Raw genomic sequence first — 19,510 nt, forward strand, 5'->3', positions numbered from 1 at the left:
GACGGAAGGCAGGAAGACTAGAGAGCAAAAAGACAGCAAACGGCTAGAAAGGAGCAGAAAGTCAAGCAAATGCCGTACACATGTTGCTTTTTTTACTTGAACAGCCGACATTCATTTCATCGCTGCTGTTCTTCATCTGATGTTCTCGCGACTACAACGTTTTTCTAGTATCTGCTTTATTTCTCTTGCTCTCCTTCCGCCATCATTTTTGCTCCTGATCTTTTCGTTGTCGTCGTTGTCGTCGTCGTCGTGGTTGTTTTTCTTTTCTTTTCTTTACATTCTCTCTTCTTGGATACCCTTCTTTTCTTTTCTTTTCCTTTCCTGTCTTTTATCTATCCTATTCTCTCTCTCTCTCCTCCCTCTCCTCATCCAAATTTCAACTGAATGTTTCTTCTTCTACGGTAATGAAACGATACCCCCCCCCCAAACCGGCTTTTTTCATTTTTATTTTTCATATTGATCGGTTATCACCAACCCACTCAACCAACCTCACTGTCCAATGTTTGTCCATCATTTATTTCCTCATTTCGGCTTATTTACCTTTCATCTTCATTCGAACCCTCCATGTGCTCTTTTCTATTCTCGTGCCTCTCTCTCTTTTTGTCCCATGTGTAACTGGATATAGTAGTTACCACCACGAACAAGCCTTAGGCCTATTTCACTCTAATAAGGAAACTACTTACAACTTTTCATCAATGAGTTATTTCAGGATAAACTGCATGTATATGTATATGTAATTGGGTGTGGTGGCACTCAAATGAATCAGTTGCTATGATTGTAAGATGTATGTATATACATGTAAAATGTAATCGCTTGATATTGTACAAAATGCTAGAAAAATCCCAGTGTCAAGAAATTTGTTCCCCCTAACTTCCATGGTCTAGCCAACCATGACGACATCGCCCCCATGGCTATGGCCATTCATGTGTGCAAATCCATTGATTCCAGCCACACCACCGACGCCGTTGACGCCGTTGACGCCGTTGTACCGCTGCTGCTTCGGTAACGCCTTCTTTGCCTTTGTCGCCTCGCTCCATATATCCTCAAAGACCGTAGGCTTGGGTACCACGTCGTTTTGTGAGATGCCTAGGCGGCGGACCATCTGGAAAGCGCCGGTTCCAATGGACATGGTCTGGCCCATGATAATGCACTCGGACACACCCTCGATAGTGTCGGTCTTCATACCGGCGGCAGCCGAGAATAGATGGTCAGGTGTCTTTTCGAACGACGCCAGCTGCAGCACTGAATCGCGCATCTTAGCCAGACCGAAACGCGTAATGCCCAGTACTTCGCCCTTGTATGTCATGACGTCGGCTAGTAGATCCATGTGTCGCGGATCGATGTTCATGTCCTTCATGACTTCACCGATTTCGCTAGCAATTGTAGCGCGGGCCGCCTCAATTCCTAGCACATCCTTGACCTCCATGATGTTGTTGGATGTGACCTGTGTGCCAATAACACCCTCGGTTGTCATGCAGCTACGCATACCGTAGCCTTCGACAATCACCTTGTTGAGGCTCTCGTCGCTAGTCTGGATGATGGCTCGCACCGCATCCGGATATCCACTTACAGGCACAAACGGAAGCGTGCGTCTCAGGTAGCTGGCCCGCAGGTACAAGTCACCCTGGTCATCCATTTGCTGGGCACGCGTAGTTTTGGCCACCTTGCGGGGCTTCCCATCCTCTACACGCACGAAAATCTCAAGCCGGCCTGGGTGTGGCTCGTAAATATCACCCTTAGACAGCTTAAGCTTGCGATATTTGAAGATGGCACGCGCAATATCACCCGTGCTGATGCCCAGATTCATGTCAGCTAGAGCGTCCATGTCAACCTGCAACACAACCTTGGCACATTCAGGTCTCCACTCATCTTCGAGATAGCTGATAATATCGGACACAAACGTCTTTTCAATGCGGGCCTTGACTACGCGCGCTACCTCGATCTGTCGGTCATTTTCCAGTGGGCAGGCAATGACAGGCGTACTGATGTTATTGGACGCATTGATGATTTCCTTGATACGAGGAACACCCTGCGTGATACTCATACCAGCAACACCAGCAAAATGGAAAGTCTTCAGAGTCATCTGTGTACCAGGCTCACCAATAGACTGCGCACCCACGGCACCAACAGCATGACCAGGCTCGACGTGTGCCTTCTTGAACTTCTCAAGGCAAAGGCGGATGAAGCGCGCCAATGTAGTGCGCGATATCTTGCTAACGCGTTCGACATGGCCGAGTTGGGTGGCGATCGACGATCCTAGCCGTTCGATTTCCTTGCGTGTCAAAGCAGGATCTAGCCCTGCATCTACCATGACCTTTTCGATGCTCTTAGCACGGCCCTCGATGTACGCGTCAATTGTTTTCAGGAAGTTGCGTGCACCGTCGTGCTCGTCAATAGCATAGTCGCTTTGGTCTTCGTAGCCGAGCTTGTCGCCTAGCAAGCCGATGCGAGGGTATTTCTTACGCTCAGGGTTGAGCATATCATCACGGATCTGCCGCACCTCATGAGGTAGCAGCATGGGGTCATCGTTGTTCCATGTTAAGCTCTCGGCATGGGTAAAAGTGCGTTTAAAGTTCACAGGCACGGCAGAGCCCTCCATATCCACAGGATCCAGCTTGTCAGCACCAAACTGGAACTGCACGATACCACCGCCTGATGTGCGCACAGTATCATCGTATTGAGTTGACAGATCTTCTAGCGACTTCATGAGACGACGAGACATGTAGCCAGTCTCGGCTGTCTTGACAGCGGTATCGACTAGACCTTCACGGCCAGCCATGGCGTGGAAAATGAACTCGGTTGGCACCAGGCCGGTGTAGAAACTATTGCGTACGAAACCCTTAGAGGGTGGCTGCCGGGCATTCTTGTGGAAGTGTGGCAGCGAACGGTCTTGGAAACCATCAGGAACACGAGCATTGGCAATAATCTGCTGACCGACAACAGCTACCATTTGGGCCACGTTAATGTTGGAACCCTTGGAACCAGACTTAGCCATGATGAGGGGTGCATTGTTGCGACTAAGAGTCTTGATACAGTAAGCGCCGGCCTGCTCACGGACTTTACTGAGAATGCCTCCAATCAGGGTTTCGAGCGTTTGCTCCAAGTTACAGCCAGGGGCCTTTTCCAGCTTGCCAGCCTTGAAAGTCTCAATAAGCTCGTCGCAACGCTTGTATGCATCGTCTACGAGCGTGTTCTTGTGCAAAGTCAGGGGCTGCGATGGGTATACATCACCAATTCCAATAGAGAACCCACGGTTGCCCAGAGCCCTTGCCGCCAGCTTAGCCAGTCGGTTCATGGCTATCACAGCAGCATCTGGGCCGAAATCTCTGAGGATGACGTAGAAAACCGAGTCCTTCTTGCCGTCACCGACAGTCGACTTGTCCATACGGCCACACATAACTTCAGAGTTGCGAATGACCAGCCAACCATCGTTCGGGTCCATGTCTGGAGCCTTGTTACTCTGCGGTGAATAGTCTCTGCACTTGGCATCTAGGTTGACTAATACATTGCTCTGTTTGTTAGGGCGCATCAGCATGTTGAATAGCTGCTTTCCAGTCCAGAGGGCTTCAGGCTTAAGAATAGCCGGCGGTGGCAGCTCGAGATGCGTCTGACTGTCGATCATGTGCAGACACAGCTGGGTGAATGAACGACGATCATAGAAACGGTCCTTGCTACTAAAAACGTAAGCAGCCGTGATGAAATCCTGGGTAGCGGCAATGATAGGTTCTCCGTTCTTAGGAGTAGCTAAATTGTTCTTGACGCCCATGAGCGTGATAGCCTCGGCACGGGCTTCCTCAGTCTGCGGTACGTGGAGGTTCATTTCGTCGCCGTCAAAATCGGCATTGTAAGGACCACACACACACTCATTGAGGCGGAATGTTCTCCACGGCCGGATCTTGGCCAGATGGCTCATGATACTGAGCTTGTGAAGAGATGGCTGGCGGTTGAATAGGACAATATCACCATCTTCAAGATGGCGCTCAACAACATCGCCAAAGCGGAGTTGCTCAGCCGTTTTGTTGCGGTCACCAAACTTGAGACTCTGCTTGTAAAAGCCTGTCTCATCTTTAATGAGAATCTGCTGCGCACCAGGGTGGACTTGAGGACCGTTTCGCACACACTGTCGCAGCTTTTCGATGTTCTGCCGGTTGACGGTCTCTGGGTAGGTGAGGTTCTTTGCTACTAGGATAGGCACCGCCACCTGGTCAATCCCCAGATTAGGATCTGGAGAAATGACGGTTCGCCCAGAAAAGTCCACACGCTTACCCGACAGGTTACCTCGGAAGCGACCCTGTTTACCCTTGAGACGTTGACAGAAGCCACGTACGCTTTTGCCAAAACCAGGCTGCTGAAGACCCGGCACGTCGGAGTTGACGTACATGGCAATTTGTAGCTGCAGATACTCCCACTGCTCCATAATCGTGGAAATGGGGGTGCCCCGCTGCAATGCACTGCGGATCATTCCCGAGATCCAGACAATCTCAGACAGCTTGGTGGTGATATCATCTTCGTTACTAGCATTGTCCTGCGCAACTGAAGGTCTGATACACACGGGAGGTGCAGGCACCGACTGCCAGATGAACATCTCAGGGCGACCCTCGACGGGGTTCAGACCAAGCAACTCACAATCGGTCGGGCTGATGAGCTTGAAAAGGTTGAGCACGCGCAGAGGGTTCAGGTCTTCCATGGCCTTTTTCAAGTGCTTGTCTAGCTCAGGGTTTTGCTTCCGGGCCTCCTCAAAGGAACGGTCAAAGATCTTCTTCTCCTCAGGAGGAACCTTTTTCGCGGCGGTCGATTTGTTGAAAGTAGTAAACTTGTCGTGGATCAGCTTCAGCACGCCGACCTTGCGAATAGTGCCGTTGATAGCGTTGCATTTGGGGCAGGTCTTGGCTTTTCGACATTGCTCATTGATCTTCTTCGCATATTGTGTTCGACGAAGGTTGTCAAGGTCTTTGCGACGCAGATCTTTTAGAAACGACTGGCGCTCTTTTTCCGTAAGCATCACGTGGGCACATGTCTAAAGAAAATAATAAGATGTAAGCCTTCCACATCGACATCGCACCTGCTACGCCAAGTTCAAATTTATCGGGGGTAGCCACAAACCTTGCAGATATTCTGCAGAATCGTAATGATAAAGCCTAGATAGCCGATGTGGAAGCAGGGCAGAGGCAGCTTTACGCGGCCAAAATGACCCATGCAGGTCTGAAGAAGCTCGTTACATGTAGAGCATTTGCTCATCTTGCTTGATGTTCCCTGTAGTAGGAGAAATAGTAGGTTAGCAGGTGGCCTGACAGCTATCAAACAATGAGAATACGCACTAGCCGGGGATCTAGAGGGCCGTGTAAATACGGCGTCCGGTTTTTCTCAATGTCGTACAGCATGCGATCTGATACTTCTAGGACTGATTGGTTGAAGATGTCCTGTTGGGACCTGGGAGGGGGAGAAAGAGAGCCAATGCGTTAGCAGGACTATACATGACGAAGCCGAAGGAAAGCCCGAACATACTGAACGCCGAACTTCATAGCCTTGAAGCGCTTAGGCAGCTTGTCGACAAGCTGCTGCTTGACGGGACTGCCTGCAATGTGCTCCATGGTGAGGGAGAGGTAGATGGATAGGCGGGTAGGTAGTAGACAAGCGATTAGGCGATTATCGTAGCAGGGCAAGGTCCGTTAAAAGCTCTGGTAGGGAGGCAGCTAAGGTCGAGACGGCAAGCAGGCGATGGAAGCAGCAGGTACTAATTGGAGTGCGATGAAACTTTGCGCTGCTACAAAATTTGCATGGCGGGATGACTTGAATTGAATGGCAGTGGCGGGGGGATTCAAGAGTTGAAATTATAATGAAATGACCCAGCAAGGGAATTGCACAATACAAAATCGAAGATGGAGCTGGGCGCTTCTGAAAAAGCAGCAACGGTGCGTCCTCGCGGCGATGAAGGGAATTTGATGGTCGAGAACGAAAGAAGAGCAAAAAGTTGACGTCTCGAAAAGTGTTGGTGATCTTTTTCTCGAGTACAAAAATCGCGACGGAAAAAAAAAATTAATTCTGGTATTTTTTTTCTTCCTCCATAAGTTTGGCCGCTTGGCTCAGCACTTGGGTCGGCGTCATTAGGTCACCTTGCAGGGGTGGGAGCTGCAAAGTAAGAGAGAGCAGAGCGGCGCCACAGCGGGGAGCCTTCCATTGACAAGACAAGACTAGCCTAGCCGTCTGTCCTGTGGCTGAAAACAGTGTGTGCACTGTCCATTAGGACTCAGAACAAGCCTTCAGCAACAGGCCAGTATTCTAGTGCCTATTCTAGAGGCTTCTTCTTGCTAAAAGGCAGCCAAGCTACTGTGCATGTGCTGAAAGGCACTGGGCCCACTGGTTTAAGCTTTCTAAGCCTAGCATAATATTCCCGCACTGTGTTTGCTGCCTCCTTCCTTCACGCTGATTTGACCAAATGCTATGCACTGTGTCGTCAGTCTAGCATCCACCAGCCGCGCCGCCACCCTTCACATGCTACAAAAACAAAGTTTAATCATGTTTTTGCCAAAGCACACTCGAAGCTTGCCTGTAATTTTATGCTGTTCTCTCTTTTGTCTTCCTTTAGGCTTGTTAAGCTGTCGAAATTTCAGGGCTTGAGCGTCGTGTTTTACCATCTTGACTGCCTGAGACAAAGCGAGCAAATCAATTGATTCACTGCAATTTCTTTGTTCGTCCGTCCTTTCCCTAAACAAACTCACCGACTTAAATTGATTGGCCGTGGCCTTGGTCTTTAGGTCTTTAGGCTTTGTTGTACTTGTTGTAACTCTACACTTGTACCTTGCGTCTTGTCTCATTGTTTGCACATTACATATACATGTCTGTACCGCTTCCTGCCTACCAAAAAAGACACCAAGGCCATTGCGAGGGCCAAGACCACCCTTTCTAAAATCCCCTCGCTTCCAGTCTATTCTATTCAGCATCAACTCTCTCTTTTTTTTCCCACTGGTGACTGACTGTCCACCGTTCACCGCAAAGCCTGCTTCTGCCTGCCTGTAATTTTGGTCAACAAGGCCTTGCGCCTAGTTGGCATGGCCTACTCATTGGCTCTACTATTATTATACACTTCCTACTCCTAGAATACACACACACGCCTACGCAAGTGATTGCCAGTGGCTCAAGCGTCTTGGATATACATGCGGCAACTGCATTTTTGTTGACCTTAGACTTCTTAATCTTTTTATCCTCCATTTATTTTCCATCTTTGTTCTCTTCCCTGTCGTCCTCTATATTTTGTCTGGCTTCTGCTCTTCTATCCTGTTCTATTGCCTTCATTTTCCCTTCCCCTCCCTCCATCTTCCTTCTCGTTTCTTCCCTTTTCACCTTCTTTCTCCTCATCCCCCATAGAATCAGCAACCGTGTATTCCACACCCACATCCACCGTCACATCTATTTATTCTTTCTCCGCCTTGGCTGCCACTGGCCGCAGCAGCTCCAGCAGCATTCTCGCCTCATATCGCCAGTTAGCCTTGGCCTGTCCCACGAGATTGAATTCGCATATACGTTTGTATTCTTACTTGCGCCCACAAATCACCCGTCCATTGCCAGCTCTAACTCGACGCTGGCTTCGTTTCACGCGATGCCGCTTGCTGTCTACAATGCCTTCAACAGCAGCAAAGTCAGAGAAGAAGCCTGAAAAGGCCCATTCCTATCTGGACTCTATCAATCCATGGGCTGCCAGCAGGTCTTCTACGCCTGCCACTCCTGTCAGAGACACCAGCTCGCCTCTATCTATCACCAGTGCTCCTATTACAAAAAAGGTAGACCATAGCACAAGCCACCTCTATGGCCGCAGCCTCAGCTCTTACCCGGCAGACTGTCCTCCTTTGAATGTTATGTGGTATCACGCTGTTGATGTAAGTGTCTTTCCCTCTCCTATTCCAAAAAAAAAGTAAAAAAAAAAAAAGATGAAGGAAAGAAACCTAGCTATTCCTATCGTCATCCAATGTCCACCAATCGCTTACCAACTCAAACCCTGAAGAACCCCAAACGCAAACCCCAACTACCGCCCGCTCCTAACGTTTCTTCCAACGCCAACTCTACCAAAAAACCCACTGAAGAGAAGCCTTTGCCGCCAGCCAAAAAGTTTCTATCGTTTTCCAATTCAGACTCACGCGCCCTCGAAGCCGCTTATCAGGAGCTTCTTGAGAAAAGCGAAGAGCGCTTTCGAAACCGACCGCGTTCCGGCACCCATGGCTCACTTGACGATGACTATTCCTATAGCGCCATCCAAGACGTCGAGTCTGACGTCAAGGTGCCTGTGAACGAGGATTATCTGTTTGACGTCGACATCGCCAAGCGAGAACTAGGACCAGTGTACTGGCAGGGGCCTATTTACGAGGTTCGCCGAGGCACCTGGTTCACTCAAGAGGGCTCAAAGCTCGTCCCTTGCGAGGAAAACCTGGCTGCACAACTGGAAGAGGGATATCTCAAGGTAAAGCCCTGGCTCTACACCCCGCCCCTTTCCAAGTCTGAGAAGGGCACAGCAACTGCGACCAAGGGGCAAACTCCCAAGTCATCCGCCGAAAACTTGAAGCCTCCGAGTACCGAGCAGACCCTAGTAGCTATTGCATCGCCAACAACAGGGGCTGCAAAATCCGCCGAGGCTCCCTCAACACCCCAATCACATCGCCTATTCGGTACCTACATGAACAGCGTAGCCACATATCAGGACGATACCACTGCCTGGCTATCATCCGATGGCATGTTCTCGTGGGTGACCTCAGCCGTGTATGGTACCTTTGCGGGAGCAGGTCATCTCAGCGGTATCAAACTCATACGGGGCTACCAGGAGCCCGGTAAAGGCAAGGATAAAGACAAGGATAAAGAAAAGGACAAAGACATTGAGGGTTGTAGAACCCCCGTGACTCCCATCACTCCAGGTCTTCAAGCAACCGCCACCGACAAAGCCTCTAAGAGACGCTCAGTGGCCATCTTAGGTCAGACTACCAAGGATCCCGAGATCACGACTTCGCAAGACGAGGAACTTCGCAAGCGCCAAGAGAGCGAAATACGCAACGACTATAATGACGAGCATGACTCCCAAGGCCGGGAGATCGAACATCTTGTCCTCGTAACCCACGGCATTGGCCAAATGCTCAGCTTGCGTATGGAAAGCATCAATTTTATTCATGATGTCAACCTCCTGCGCAAGACCATCAAGTCAGTCTATTCTAGCTCAGCCGACCTTAAAGCTCTGAACGGTGATCTGGGAAAAGGAACCGAAAACTGCCGTGTACAAGTGCTTCCAGTTTGCTGGAGACACTTGCTTGATTTTCCCAAAAAACGAGACAGAAAGCATGAGGCAGATATCGGCGACCTTGATGAATTTGATGAAGATGAGTACCCGTCTCTCGAAGATATTACAGTAGAGGGTGTTGCTTTTGCCCGCTCTCTAATGTCAGATCTTGCCCTTGATGTGCTCCTTTACCAAAGCGGATATCGTGAGCAAATTATCAAAATTGTCACACAAGAGGCCAATCACATTTGGAAACTATTCAAGCAACGAAATCCCAATTTCAAAGGCAAAGTTCACATAATGGGCCACTCGCTAGGGTCAGCCCTTATGTTTGACATCTTGTGTCGCCAAAAGCAGGATTCTCCTAAGAGCAAGTCAAATCAATTGTCAACACGGCTATATACGGGCGATAAATTATCACGCGGAAAATCGCACTCTGGAAGTCGCGAGCATCTCAGTCTTGACTTTGACGTTAGCGACCTCTATTGCTTGGGCTCGCCCATTGGACTGTTCCAAATGCTCAAGGGCAGGTATGTTTACTTGATCGTCCTTAGAAATCTAGCTCTCTTACTCACTCTTATATTCTCTGTTGCGAATATATGATGCTAACACTTGCCTCACCTCAGAACAATCGCAGCACGTCAAAATGCAACCCCCCCTGGGCCAGTTGTCATTGACCTTGAAGATCCAGACTTTGAAGAGCGCCGCATCTCTTCAATCACTGGACTCCCTCACTCAATGTCGTCGCCCAAGGTTGAACAGCTTTTCAACATTATCCACCCATCCGACCCTATTGCCTACCGTATGGAGCCTTTGATTTCGCCTGCTATGAAGACACTCAAACCGCAGAACTTACCTTATACGAAGAAGGGAATCTTTGGTAGCGTTGCACCTCAGGGCCTCAGTAGCATTGGTATGAAAGTCGGGCAGAGCGTTAGTGGGCTGTGGTCTAGTTTCAGTTCTGGTATCACCACAAGCCTGATCAACCGCAGTCTTGGTCTTACTAATGATGAAGTGGCGCGCTTTAATGCCGGCTCCGTGGCTAATAGCAACGATGATGAAGCCTCTGAGGTTGGCAAAGCTGTCAATGCTGCCAACAAGTTGGGTGAGCTGACCAATGCACGCAAACGACAATTAGCCGACCCAACCAACAACACCCAGGGGCGGCCAAGTATGAGCGGCAATGAGCCCACGCTAATTGACGATGATTTGGAAACACTATATTCCAAGTTCCAAAAAACCCGTAAAGATCGTACAGACAAGGACAAGGACACAGTATCCAAACTCGGCAGTAATGGTAGCGACAAGGGAAACTCCTCGCCATCGTCAACAGCATCTCTATCAGCTATGGCAGAAGGGTGGGATGATGTGGAAAGAAGGAGTAACAAAATCCGCCGCGAAGAACAAAAGGTACGGGCACTGAACCGTAATAGTCGCGTAGACTTTACCATACAAGAGGGGGTGCTAGATTACAACCCTATCAACGCGATTGCGTCCCACATGGGCTACTGGGCTGACGAGGACGTCAGCCATTTCTTCTTGTCGCAGCTTCTGTCCAATAGAACCGGCAGAATAAATACGGCCAACAAAAGGCGCAGATGAGGGGAATATGATGAGTATAGAGGCAAGTTTTCTGTTGTCAGTGACCAGACGAGTTACGTGTCATTCTGTTTCATTCATCTTGGTTTAGCTCCGCTTCGAGGCATTGCTTGTTGTCATTTATATTGTTTGTTTTTGCTCTTTCACTCCTGTGTTAGTCGCGGGCATGCATGTGTATGGTGCGTACCTACATATGCATGCATGTCATATTGCCTATCCACATAGCCCCCATCACCCATTTACTTTCATACCCCCACCATCCATGTTTTGATCACAGATGATGGATGTAGTTTAGATTTTGGATTTTCTTAGTCTTTGCGCCTTTTGGTTTTTTATTTGTCTCGCCTCGTCTCAATGCCAGTCCCCTTATCATTATCAAATTCCCTTCCATGCTATCATATCCTTAGGTTCATGTTAGGTATGCCACGGAGAAAATCTCAACTAGGGCGGCGTTAAAACGCCTGGCAACAGCATTGGAGCAAACTCGATCTCGCGAGCTATGTCCTCGGGGGTTCTACCAGTGCTATCCCTCAATGAGCGGATATCCTCCTGTTGCGACGTAATCTCCAGTCTTCCCAGGCCTAACTCGTGTGCAATACTGACCAAGAACTGTGGGAAAGTTTCGACCCCTAGAGCTGATGCAACCCAAAGCAGCATCCAGCTAACATCCTCGTTGCTATTCTCAACTGCCAAATGCAGGGCAGAACGTCCGCCATTCAGCGGGTCTTGGAAACGCAACAGCGGTCCCATCTGGGTAGCAAAGCTCTCATCGCTTGAGAGATCACGCACCATGTCCAACAGGCCAGCAACATCGCCCTCGATAGCCATTAGGTGTAAGGCCTTGGCACGACGTGCCAGCGGATTAATAGAAAAGAATGCTTCTTCGGCAAGCAATGGTCCCAAGTCAAGAGCCGGGTCTAGGCCGCCCTCGTTGAGGTACACAGCCATGATGGACGGTGGTGCTTGAATAAAGGCTTCAACACTAATTGGCTTGGTAGTGACAAGCAGTTTTTCGCAGGCAGGGCACCCGCCGCTTTTAGCGATGTCGGTAGCTTCATCAAATAGACATTCCCTGAGGGGATGATGGATAGTAATTCGTGTTAGTCTGGGGCTATGGCCAGGCAGGAATACAAAAAGAGTCAGAAAAGGGAGTGAGTTCTGGGATTCTTACCAATGGAAGTGACATTCACAGGTCAGCGCTAGGTCATCTGGGACTTGCTCCCCCGCGGAGACAGCGGCCGATGATGAAGAGGCGGCACCGGGGCCAGACTGCAGGTCATCATCCTCGTCGTTTTCAGGCTGGATGAACAGAGGCTGATCACAGGTCCGGCACACATTCATTGTAATGGAAATTCAAAAAGAGGCGGTGCTGCTGTGGAACAGGACGTCAAGTCGTTCAAAGGTTTGTTCGGCAAAAGGATCACTTTTGCTATCTTGTTATAAGTGCTACTATGGCGATCAAACTACAAACAAGAATTTAATGCCCACTTTTTATATTTTTTATTCTTGTCCATCTTCGCTCTAGTCAGGCTAGAGACCAGGCTATAAAGAAATACACAAGAAATATGCAACTTTAGCCTTAAGCCTTGACCAAAGGGCTTATGAGCCCACGACCTAGGGCTCTTTTTTATCCTACCTGGCTAGGCCCAACCCAATGGAACCATAGTGACAGCACAATCCTAAAGGCTAAACAAAAAGCATAAACAAAACAGCAGGCCCAAGCGAAAACGGACAAATAAAAAACAAAAACGACGTTCATGCGCTGCTCATATTTAAAGATGATGCCCAAACTGAGATTGGGTCTTGAAGCCACCTTTGCTGCGTGATGCATTCGAGCGGACTTGGCGATGAAAACCCCTCATTGAGTTTATGCGAATACAAGACCCTAAGCCTAATGGCATTGTTAGGGTCATGGACAGCCCGTCCTATGTTAATTCTGGTGCCTGGACAAAATAGCTAGACATAGCAGTAGTCCTAACTAAGAAAGCGTATACGTAAGGCTAGGCTGTGCTGCTTGACTGCTCCTAAGCAGCTAAGTATATGCTAAAACCAATCTACACCAAGGAAGGTACCAGCATAAAATCCGGACCAGGCTACGCGATGAGACATCAGACACTGTACCTTGCACCTTGCACTGTAAGCAGGTACCTTTGCACGGCAGCACAGCCCCAGGAGTAAAAAGAGAGGTTGATCAAGGGTAGAACAAGAAGGGCAAAACAACAGGCAGGCACAGCCAAGAGGATAGGCAGAAGAATGATATGCCAAGGTCTACTCCAAGCAGGTCTACATAGCAACTTGCTGTTAGCGATGAATTGAATGCGTGATGTAATCATGTATGACAGTACGTATACAGTACATTGGCGCTTACATATGTACCCAATGCCCCGCCCCCGCCGTTGCATTTATCACAGCTTTGCAACTTCCTTGTTTATGGAATTTAGCACATCGATGCACAACGCGCCTTCTATTCTACCTTTTACACATCAAGATTGAACAAGGAAAGAACAAGACGAATCTTTTTTTCATTTTTACTTTCACTTTCGATTCTACCAACTCAAGCAGTTTCCTCTTTTAGCTTGCCTGGTGCCCTGGCGTTTCTACTTCCTGCCGATATTCTTTTCTTCTTCTTTTTGTACTTGGAAATATTTCGACGCTCAAGTAAGCAAGGACCCCCCCTATAAACCCCTCCTCTCTAGCCTAAACACAATACAGCTTCGCCTAGCTCATAGCTTTCTTCTTATAAGCTGCTGAAACAGAGAACTTCCTCTGGTGTGAACGGCCATCCACTGTTGTGCTCTGCTATCCAGTCCTATTCCTGTTGGTGTAATTTTTATCATTCAGCAACCAACCGAAGCGTCCCGTGCTCTCTCTCTAGTTGCCATCTTGTGCCCTGTCCTATCCCCCTTTTTTGCCCTGTTCCATCATCATCATCACCATCATCGCCACACATCTGCTCCTCATTTTCTTATTATATCATTGCCTTCTCTTGCCTTCCATCGTCTTCCAGGGGTGTAGATGCAGCCTCCCAGTCGCCATATTCCACTGCGATAGCTAACACGAAAGACCAGACCAAAGCTACCCCCCTTGTTAGCCTTATTTCCTTTAGCCCTAGCTCACGCCCCCAGACCAGGGAAACCCCCGACTCTCAAGCCTAAGACAAGACTCAGACTTGCCCATTCCATCAAAGCCGGTCGGTCTTTTTTAGCTAACTCGACTTCGTCACAACTCTTCGCTGTCCATATTCCCTTCTTATTTCTCTTTTTGTTCCCTCTTCCTTCTACGATATTCCTCGCCTATCAAACTAACCGCCCATCATGAACGTCATTAGACTTCAAAAGTGAGTATCTCTATTATCGAGCTCCCATGTTGCGTGCTGCCTCCCTATCCGCCCGTTTTGCCTCCCTCCCTAGCTTGCGATCAATCGCAAAACTACCCCTCGTCTTCATTTCGAGTAGTCCATTCTAATCTCGAACCTCTATCTACGTCCCTCTAGGAAATACCCTCAATTCCAGCAGCCTGAGATCTTTGCTCTCAGCGACGCCTTTCGTAAACTCGACGTCGACGACAAGGGCTACATTGATGAGTCGACTGCTATCAAGGCAACCCAGAACAGCGAGAGACAACCTTACGATGTTGTGCGTCAGGCTTTGAAGGAGGTTGATTTGGATTCGTCGCGCAGAGTAGAGCTAGAAGACTACGTTGGTGTAAGACATCCTTTGAGAGCACTTCCTATCTCTCCCTATTCCTATGCTAACTGGTCATCACCTCCCAACAACAGCTCATTGCCAAGCTCCGCGAGTCTTCTCCTGCCCAGCAGCGTATGAGTACTGGCAACCATCCTGCCCCTACCTCTCCCATCACCACCGGCATCGTCGCCCAACTTACTGGCAGCAAAATTGGCCACCGGTCGCGCCCCAGCGGCAGTGGCAAGATTCTCGTCCATGGCTCCAATACCAACACCACTCACACGATTAACGAAGATGAGCGGACCGAGTTTACCCGTCATATCAACGCCGTTTTGGCTGGCGATACCGACATTGGCCATCTCCTGCCTTTCCCTACGGATACCTTCGAAATGTTCGACCTTTGCAAAGATGGATTGGTGCTCGCTAAGCTTATCAACGACTCCGTGCCTGATACTATTGATGAGCGTGTTCTAAACATCCCCGGTCGCAAGATCAAGACACTCAACGCCTTCCACATGACGGAAAACAACAACATTGTAATTGAGTCTGCCAAGGGTATTGGCTGCTCTGTCGTCAACATCGGCAGTGGTGACATCATCGAGGTGCGCGAACATCTTATTTTGGGCTTGATCTGGCAGATCATTCGCCGCGGCCTGCTGGGTAAGATCGACATCAAGTTGCATCCCGAGCTATACCGTCTGCTCGAAGATGACGAGACTCTGGAGCAGTTCCTGCGTTTGTCCCCGAGCAGATTCTGCTACGCTGGTTCAACTACCAACTTAAGGCTGCTGGCTGGCAAAGAAAGTGAGTTTTTTTCTTCTTTTGCGTATGACCCGAATTTCTTTTCTTTTTTCCTTTGTTACTAATCTGTCTCCTCTATATCCAGGGTCACCAATTTCTCTACTGATGTCAAAGATGGCGAGAACTATACTGTTCTCCTCGCCCAGATCGGCGCCGACTACGGATGTGATCGCAGCCCTCTTCAGACCCGCGATACCCTACAGCGTGCCGAGCAAGTGCTTCAGAACGCCGACCGTTTGGGCTGCCGAAAATTCCTGACGCCCAAGTCCCTGGTTGCTGGCAACCCCAAACTAAACTTGGCTTTCGTTGCAAACTTGTTCAACACCCACCCCTGCCTGGATCCCATCACTGAGGAAGAGAAGTTGCAAGTTGAGGACTTTGACGCTGAGGGCGAGCGCGAGGCCCGTGTCTTTACCCTGTGGCTCAACTCTTTAGATGTACAGCCTTCGATTCAATCATTCTTCGACGACTTGCGCGATGGCAGCATTCTTCTACAAGCTTACGACAAGATCATTCCTGGCCAGATCAATTGGCGTCACGTCAACAAGGCCCCTGCCCATGGCGGCGAGATGATGCGCTTCAAGGCCGTTGAGAACACCAACTATGCCATCGAGCTCGGCAAGCAAGCTGGATTCTCCCTTGTTGGTATCCAGGGAGCCGACATCACTGACGGCCAGCGCACATTAACGCTTGGCTTCGTATGGCAGCTGATGCGCCGTAACATCACTGTGACGCTGTCAGACCTTGCACGTCGCCTTGGCAAACGTGAAATGACCGACGCTGAAATGGTGCGCTGGGCTAACGACATGAGCCGTAAGGGCGGCAAGACCTCGTCTATCCGCTCTTTCAAGGACCCCGCTCTTAGCTCCGGAGTCTTCCTGCTTGATGTGCTCAACGGCATGAAGAGCAGCTATGTTGATTATGATCTCGTCACCCCCGGCCGCACGGATGATGACGCCTACCTCAATGCCAAGCTGAGCATTTCGATTGCTCGCAAGATGGGTGCGACAATTTGGCTGGTGCCCGAGGATATTTGCCAGGTTCGCAGTCGTCTAGTAACGACTTTCATTGGTGAGTTATCATTATTATCCTTTCCCCTGGTTTTTATTTCCCTGTTCTTGTGTTCAACTTTGCTAACCTTCTAATGAATAGGTTCGCTCATGGCAACACACGAGAAAATGTAAATCATCCCAGCCTAGCAACACTAACACCTAGAACAAAACATGGCACAAATTTCTTCCTATCCATTGTTTTATCTCATCTGCCACATAATCTTCCATTTCGGATTACGCCAAAGGTGACAAGGCGGAAAAAGGAAAGGGAAAAAAGAAATCTTGGGTCTTGCTGCCCTGTGCTATGCGCGCGCGCGCGGCACGCCATGGGTCTTCTCTGCGTTATCTGGATAATTGTTTTTGCTTTTGATCAATGACTTCACGGCCAGCTTTTCTTCTCCTTTTTCTATGAGACGCAGATTTTTTTTTTGGCTACTAAAATATGTTTTTTTTTTCTAATTTTCTTTTTCAACACGCAGAATGTGTACATGTTAAAATGTAGTGTTCCTTTGGTGTATGGATACAATATATTTGTACTGCTAACAATAATGATAAAATAACATGCTACTATTTGCATACTTCTTACAAGATAATGTAAAGACTTCCTAATAGACTTGGGCCTGTAAAGATTCCTAGCCAGAAGATCAAGTTATTCAACGTCTTGCGGCCCTTGAGAAACCGCGACCGGTGGAGGGAAACAAGCTATGAAAAAGAGTGATAAATCGTCAGCAAATTTTGTTGTCTCAGCGGATTATAAGTTGAACATACTGGAATCTGAAACATCTGCATAATAAGCAAATATCCCCTCAGCTTCTTGAACAAGCACCACATCACTAGCTCGTGCACACAAGCTGAAAGGAAAAATGTAATGATGGTTGCTGTGTACCGACCAATACCCATGCTCGCTTGTGATGAGTGGTACACATGGCGTAACAAAAAGTTGTGCACAGGACGATTCCAGTCGCGAGCAAACTGGTCCCACGATACACTGTTCCACCAAGCGTCGTAAAAGCTGCGATCAGCAAAGTAAGTCAGCTCGGCAAGTACATTGAGAATTGTCTCCCAGATCAGGTACCATGTCAGCAGATACTCCATTACGAACGGGAACATCAAGTCGCTCAGCATTGATGGCCAAACTTTGAAGCGTTCGATAACTGGCACATTAGCCTCTTTCATGGCAATAGCTTGACTGAAGACGGGATCTAGACAAACAAATACTATTGTTAGTCTTGGCTTATGTAAAAAAAAACGCAAATAAAGACTTACAAATAAAGTGCTGAGAAATCAGAATCATGACAAAGATTATTCCAAAAACCGCCGTCACTTTGACTGCAACATAGCGCCAGTTTATCTTATTCGACCGCGGGTATTCCAGCTCGTAGACTAAGGTTGGCAATGCTACCCACTCCAAGGCATTTTTGAGTGTTAGGTTGTTTGGGTACATTCGCTCGGGAACAGTAGCGCGGCCCTTGAGCTCTTCTGTCAAGGCATCGATTTCCCACTTAATGATTTGTTTATAAGTGCTGATTTGCGCCAGGTCTAGTGGTTCTCCAGAGTCTATAGCAGCCGCAATTGCTTGCAAGTCTTGATCATGTGAGTTGTGCACACGACGGGCATTGAAATCGAGACTTTCTGCTGGCAGCGGATGGGGGTTTTCAGCGAGATGGGTAGTGTCAATATCTGCCGCGGCAGGAGCGGTGTTTGAGGCTTTATGGCTAGGCGCAATAGCCTCTAGCTCTTTAAGCTTCTTTATCAAAGATGCCCGTTCGTAGTAGACGGTTGATAGATAGCCGTTGTAAAAGCTATAGGCGTGTTGCTTCATCAGCATAGTCAGGCCGTGCAGCACAAAGAATACAGTGTGTGTCCAAGGCCACTCGCGGTATAGAGTTAGTCCAATTACGCTGACGATAAAGAACACCTGCCATGCATGTTGCAATAGCCAACCAGAACGGTCCCAGTTGAGATAGCCCGCAAACATGATGTGTTGTATTCCCCACGAAACGAGCGTTAGGGCACACATGACACCATCCGCTAATCCAAGGTAGACTAGGTCGCGCGAAACCATGGTCGAGATGATCTCGTGTGTTCCGAGTGGATTGCCGTGAATGGAGATATTGAGTACGACGATTTTGAGCATGTACATGAATACACTCATCCAAAAGAGGTTGAAGAAGCCAATGAACGGGCTGTTGGCGGCAGAGTCATTTTGGCCATCAAAAGCACTGAACTGCTTGGTGAAGATTAGATCGCGAAACTTGCCGCGTTTCAGAACCTTTTTTGGACCATCGCAGTTCTGGAGAGAGCTTTTGATAACGTCCCGAAGCTCAGTTGACTGGAGCAGGACATGCTTCTCGTCATCAGAGAGGTCCTTTGTGTTTCCAGCATTGTTTGTGACCGAAACATCAATATCTTCACTGAGGATTAGAGCTTCGGTACGGGCGTCGGGCTTCCGGTGCCGTAGAGTGAATGTATCCGGCGTCGTTTCAGTGGTGGAACTCATCGTGATATTGATACCGCTGTCCAGAGAGGGACTGTTTTTAGGTGAAGATGCTGGGGGGAATGGAGTAGCAAACACTGCTCTTGACTTCCTCTGGGGAGGTGTTGTGGGTGGTGTGTCAGGCCTGGTAGTTGCCTCCATAGTTTTCAATCTGCTTGCTGACAAAGAATTTGATAGAAGTAGGAAGAAGAGGCAAGGAAAGGAAGAGGTGGTATCTCAATCACGAGTATGACAAATGTGTGATGTGAGTAGAGTGGAAATGTAATGGCACAGCTGCGGGCAGGCCTATTAGAAGGGTAACTTCATAGAGTAAAGACGGCAAGCTTGTGTAGCTGTGTAATATAAAAAAAGATTCAGAATGATGGCAAATAATTACACATCAAAAGCTACAAAGCATAGACTGGTGTAGAGCTTGAGTATAAATAAGCAGCTCATAAGGATGTGAGACATGAACGAAATAAGCAACAATTGGGAGGCGAGTCGCGGTAGTGGTCCAGCAGCTCCGGGTTTCCGTATTTTATGTAACGCTCTTCTTGATCATGCGGTCACGGGAGCAGAAAAAATACTAGAAAAGAAAAAAAAGGACCTCCAGCATAACCGTTCAAAGGACGCAACCCGG

General features: G+C 48.6%; 5 protein-coding genes across 5 annotated transcripts; 2 read left to right on the top strand and 3 right to left on the bottom strand.

Annotated features, from left to right (window-relative positions):
* Positions 1 to 880: 880 nt before the first annotated feature.
* Positions 881 to 5,591, bottom strand: HOO65_040266 (DNA-directed RNA polymerase III subunit RPC1; the record flags this gene model as incomplete). Its single annotated transcript, XM_071002479.1, has 4 exons — positions 881 to 5,017; positions 5,104 to 5,253; positions 5,319 to 5,430; positions 5,506 to 5,591. The coding sequence occupies 4 exons, from the start codon at positions 5,589 to 5,591 to the stop codon at positions 881 to 883; spliced, it is 4,485 nt and encodes a 1,494-aa protein (XP_070859109.1).
* Positions 5,592 to 7,616: 2,025 nt separating this feature from the next.
* Positions 7,617 to 10,858, top strand: HOO65_040267 (putative phospholipase C20G8.02, mitochondrial; the record flags this gene model as incomplete). Its single annotated transcript, XM_071002541.1, has 3 exons — positions 7,617 to 7,874; positions 8,000 to 9,786; positions 9,883 to 10,858. The coding sequence occupies 3 exons, from the start codon at positions 7,617 to 7,619 to the stop codon at positions 10,856 to 10,858; spliced, it is 3,021 nt and encodes a 1,006-aa protein (XP_070859110.1).
* Positions 10,859 to 11,296: 438 nt separating this feature from the next.
* HOO65_040268 (Zinc finger, RING/FYVE/PHD-type) lies at positions 11,297 to 12,196 on the bottom strand (the record flags this gene model as incomplete). The annotated part of the gene is made up of 2 exons (XM_071002983.1): positions 11,297 to 11,837; positions 12,027 to 12,196. The coding sequence occupies 2 exons, from the start codon at positions 12,194 to 12,196 to the stop codon at positions 11,297 to 11,299; spliced, it is 711 nt and encodes a 236-aa protein (XP_070859111.1).
* A 1,973-nt stretch (positions 12,197 to 14,169) lies between these two features.
* On the top strand, positions 14,170 to 16,526 carry HOO65_040269 (putative fimbrin protein; the record flags this gene model as incomplete). The annotated part of the gene is made up of 5 exons (XM_071002629.1): positions 14,170 to 14,192; positions 14,349 to 14,559; positions 14,634 to 15,345; positions 15,457 to 16,413; positions 16,495 to 16,526. The coding sequence occupies 5 exons, from the start codon at positions 14,170 to 14,172 to the stop codon at positions 16,524 to 16,526; spliced, it is 1,935 nt and encodes a 644-aa protein (XP_070859112.1).
* Positions 16,527 to 16,976: 450 nt separating this feature from the next.
* On the bottom strand, positions 16,977 to 19,032 carry HOO65_040270 (Sterol O-acyltransferase 2; the record flags this gene model as incomplete). The annotated part of the gene is made up of 3 exons (XM_071002681.1): positions 16,977 to 17,096; positions 17,163 to 17,596; positions 17,661 to 19,032. The coding sequence occupies 3 exons, from the start codon at positions 19,030 to 19,032 to the stop codon at positions 16,977 to 16,979; spliced, it is 1,926 nt and encodes a 641-aa protein (XP_070859113.1).
* Between the last annotated feature and the right edge of the window lie 478 nt (positions 19,033 to 19,510).

The sequence above is a fragment of the Ceratocystis lukuohia genome (genome assembly GCF_044167205.1).
Source record: "Ceratocystis lukuohia strain C4212 chromosome Unknown Supercontig4_pilon, whole genome shotgun sequence".
NCBI classification, from domain to species: domain Eukaryota; kingdom Fungi; phylum Ascomycota; class Sordariomycetes; order Microascales; family Ceratocystidaceae; genus Ceratocystis; species Ceratocystis lukuohia.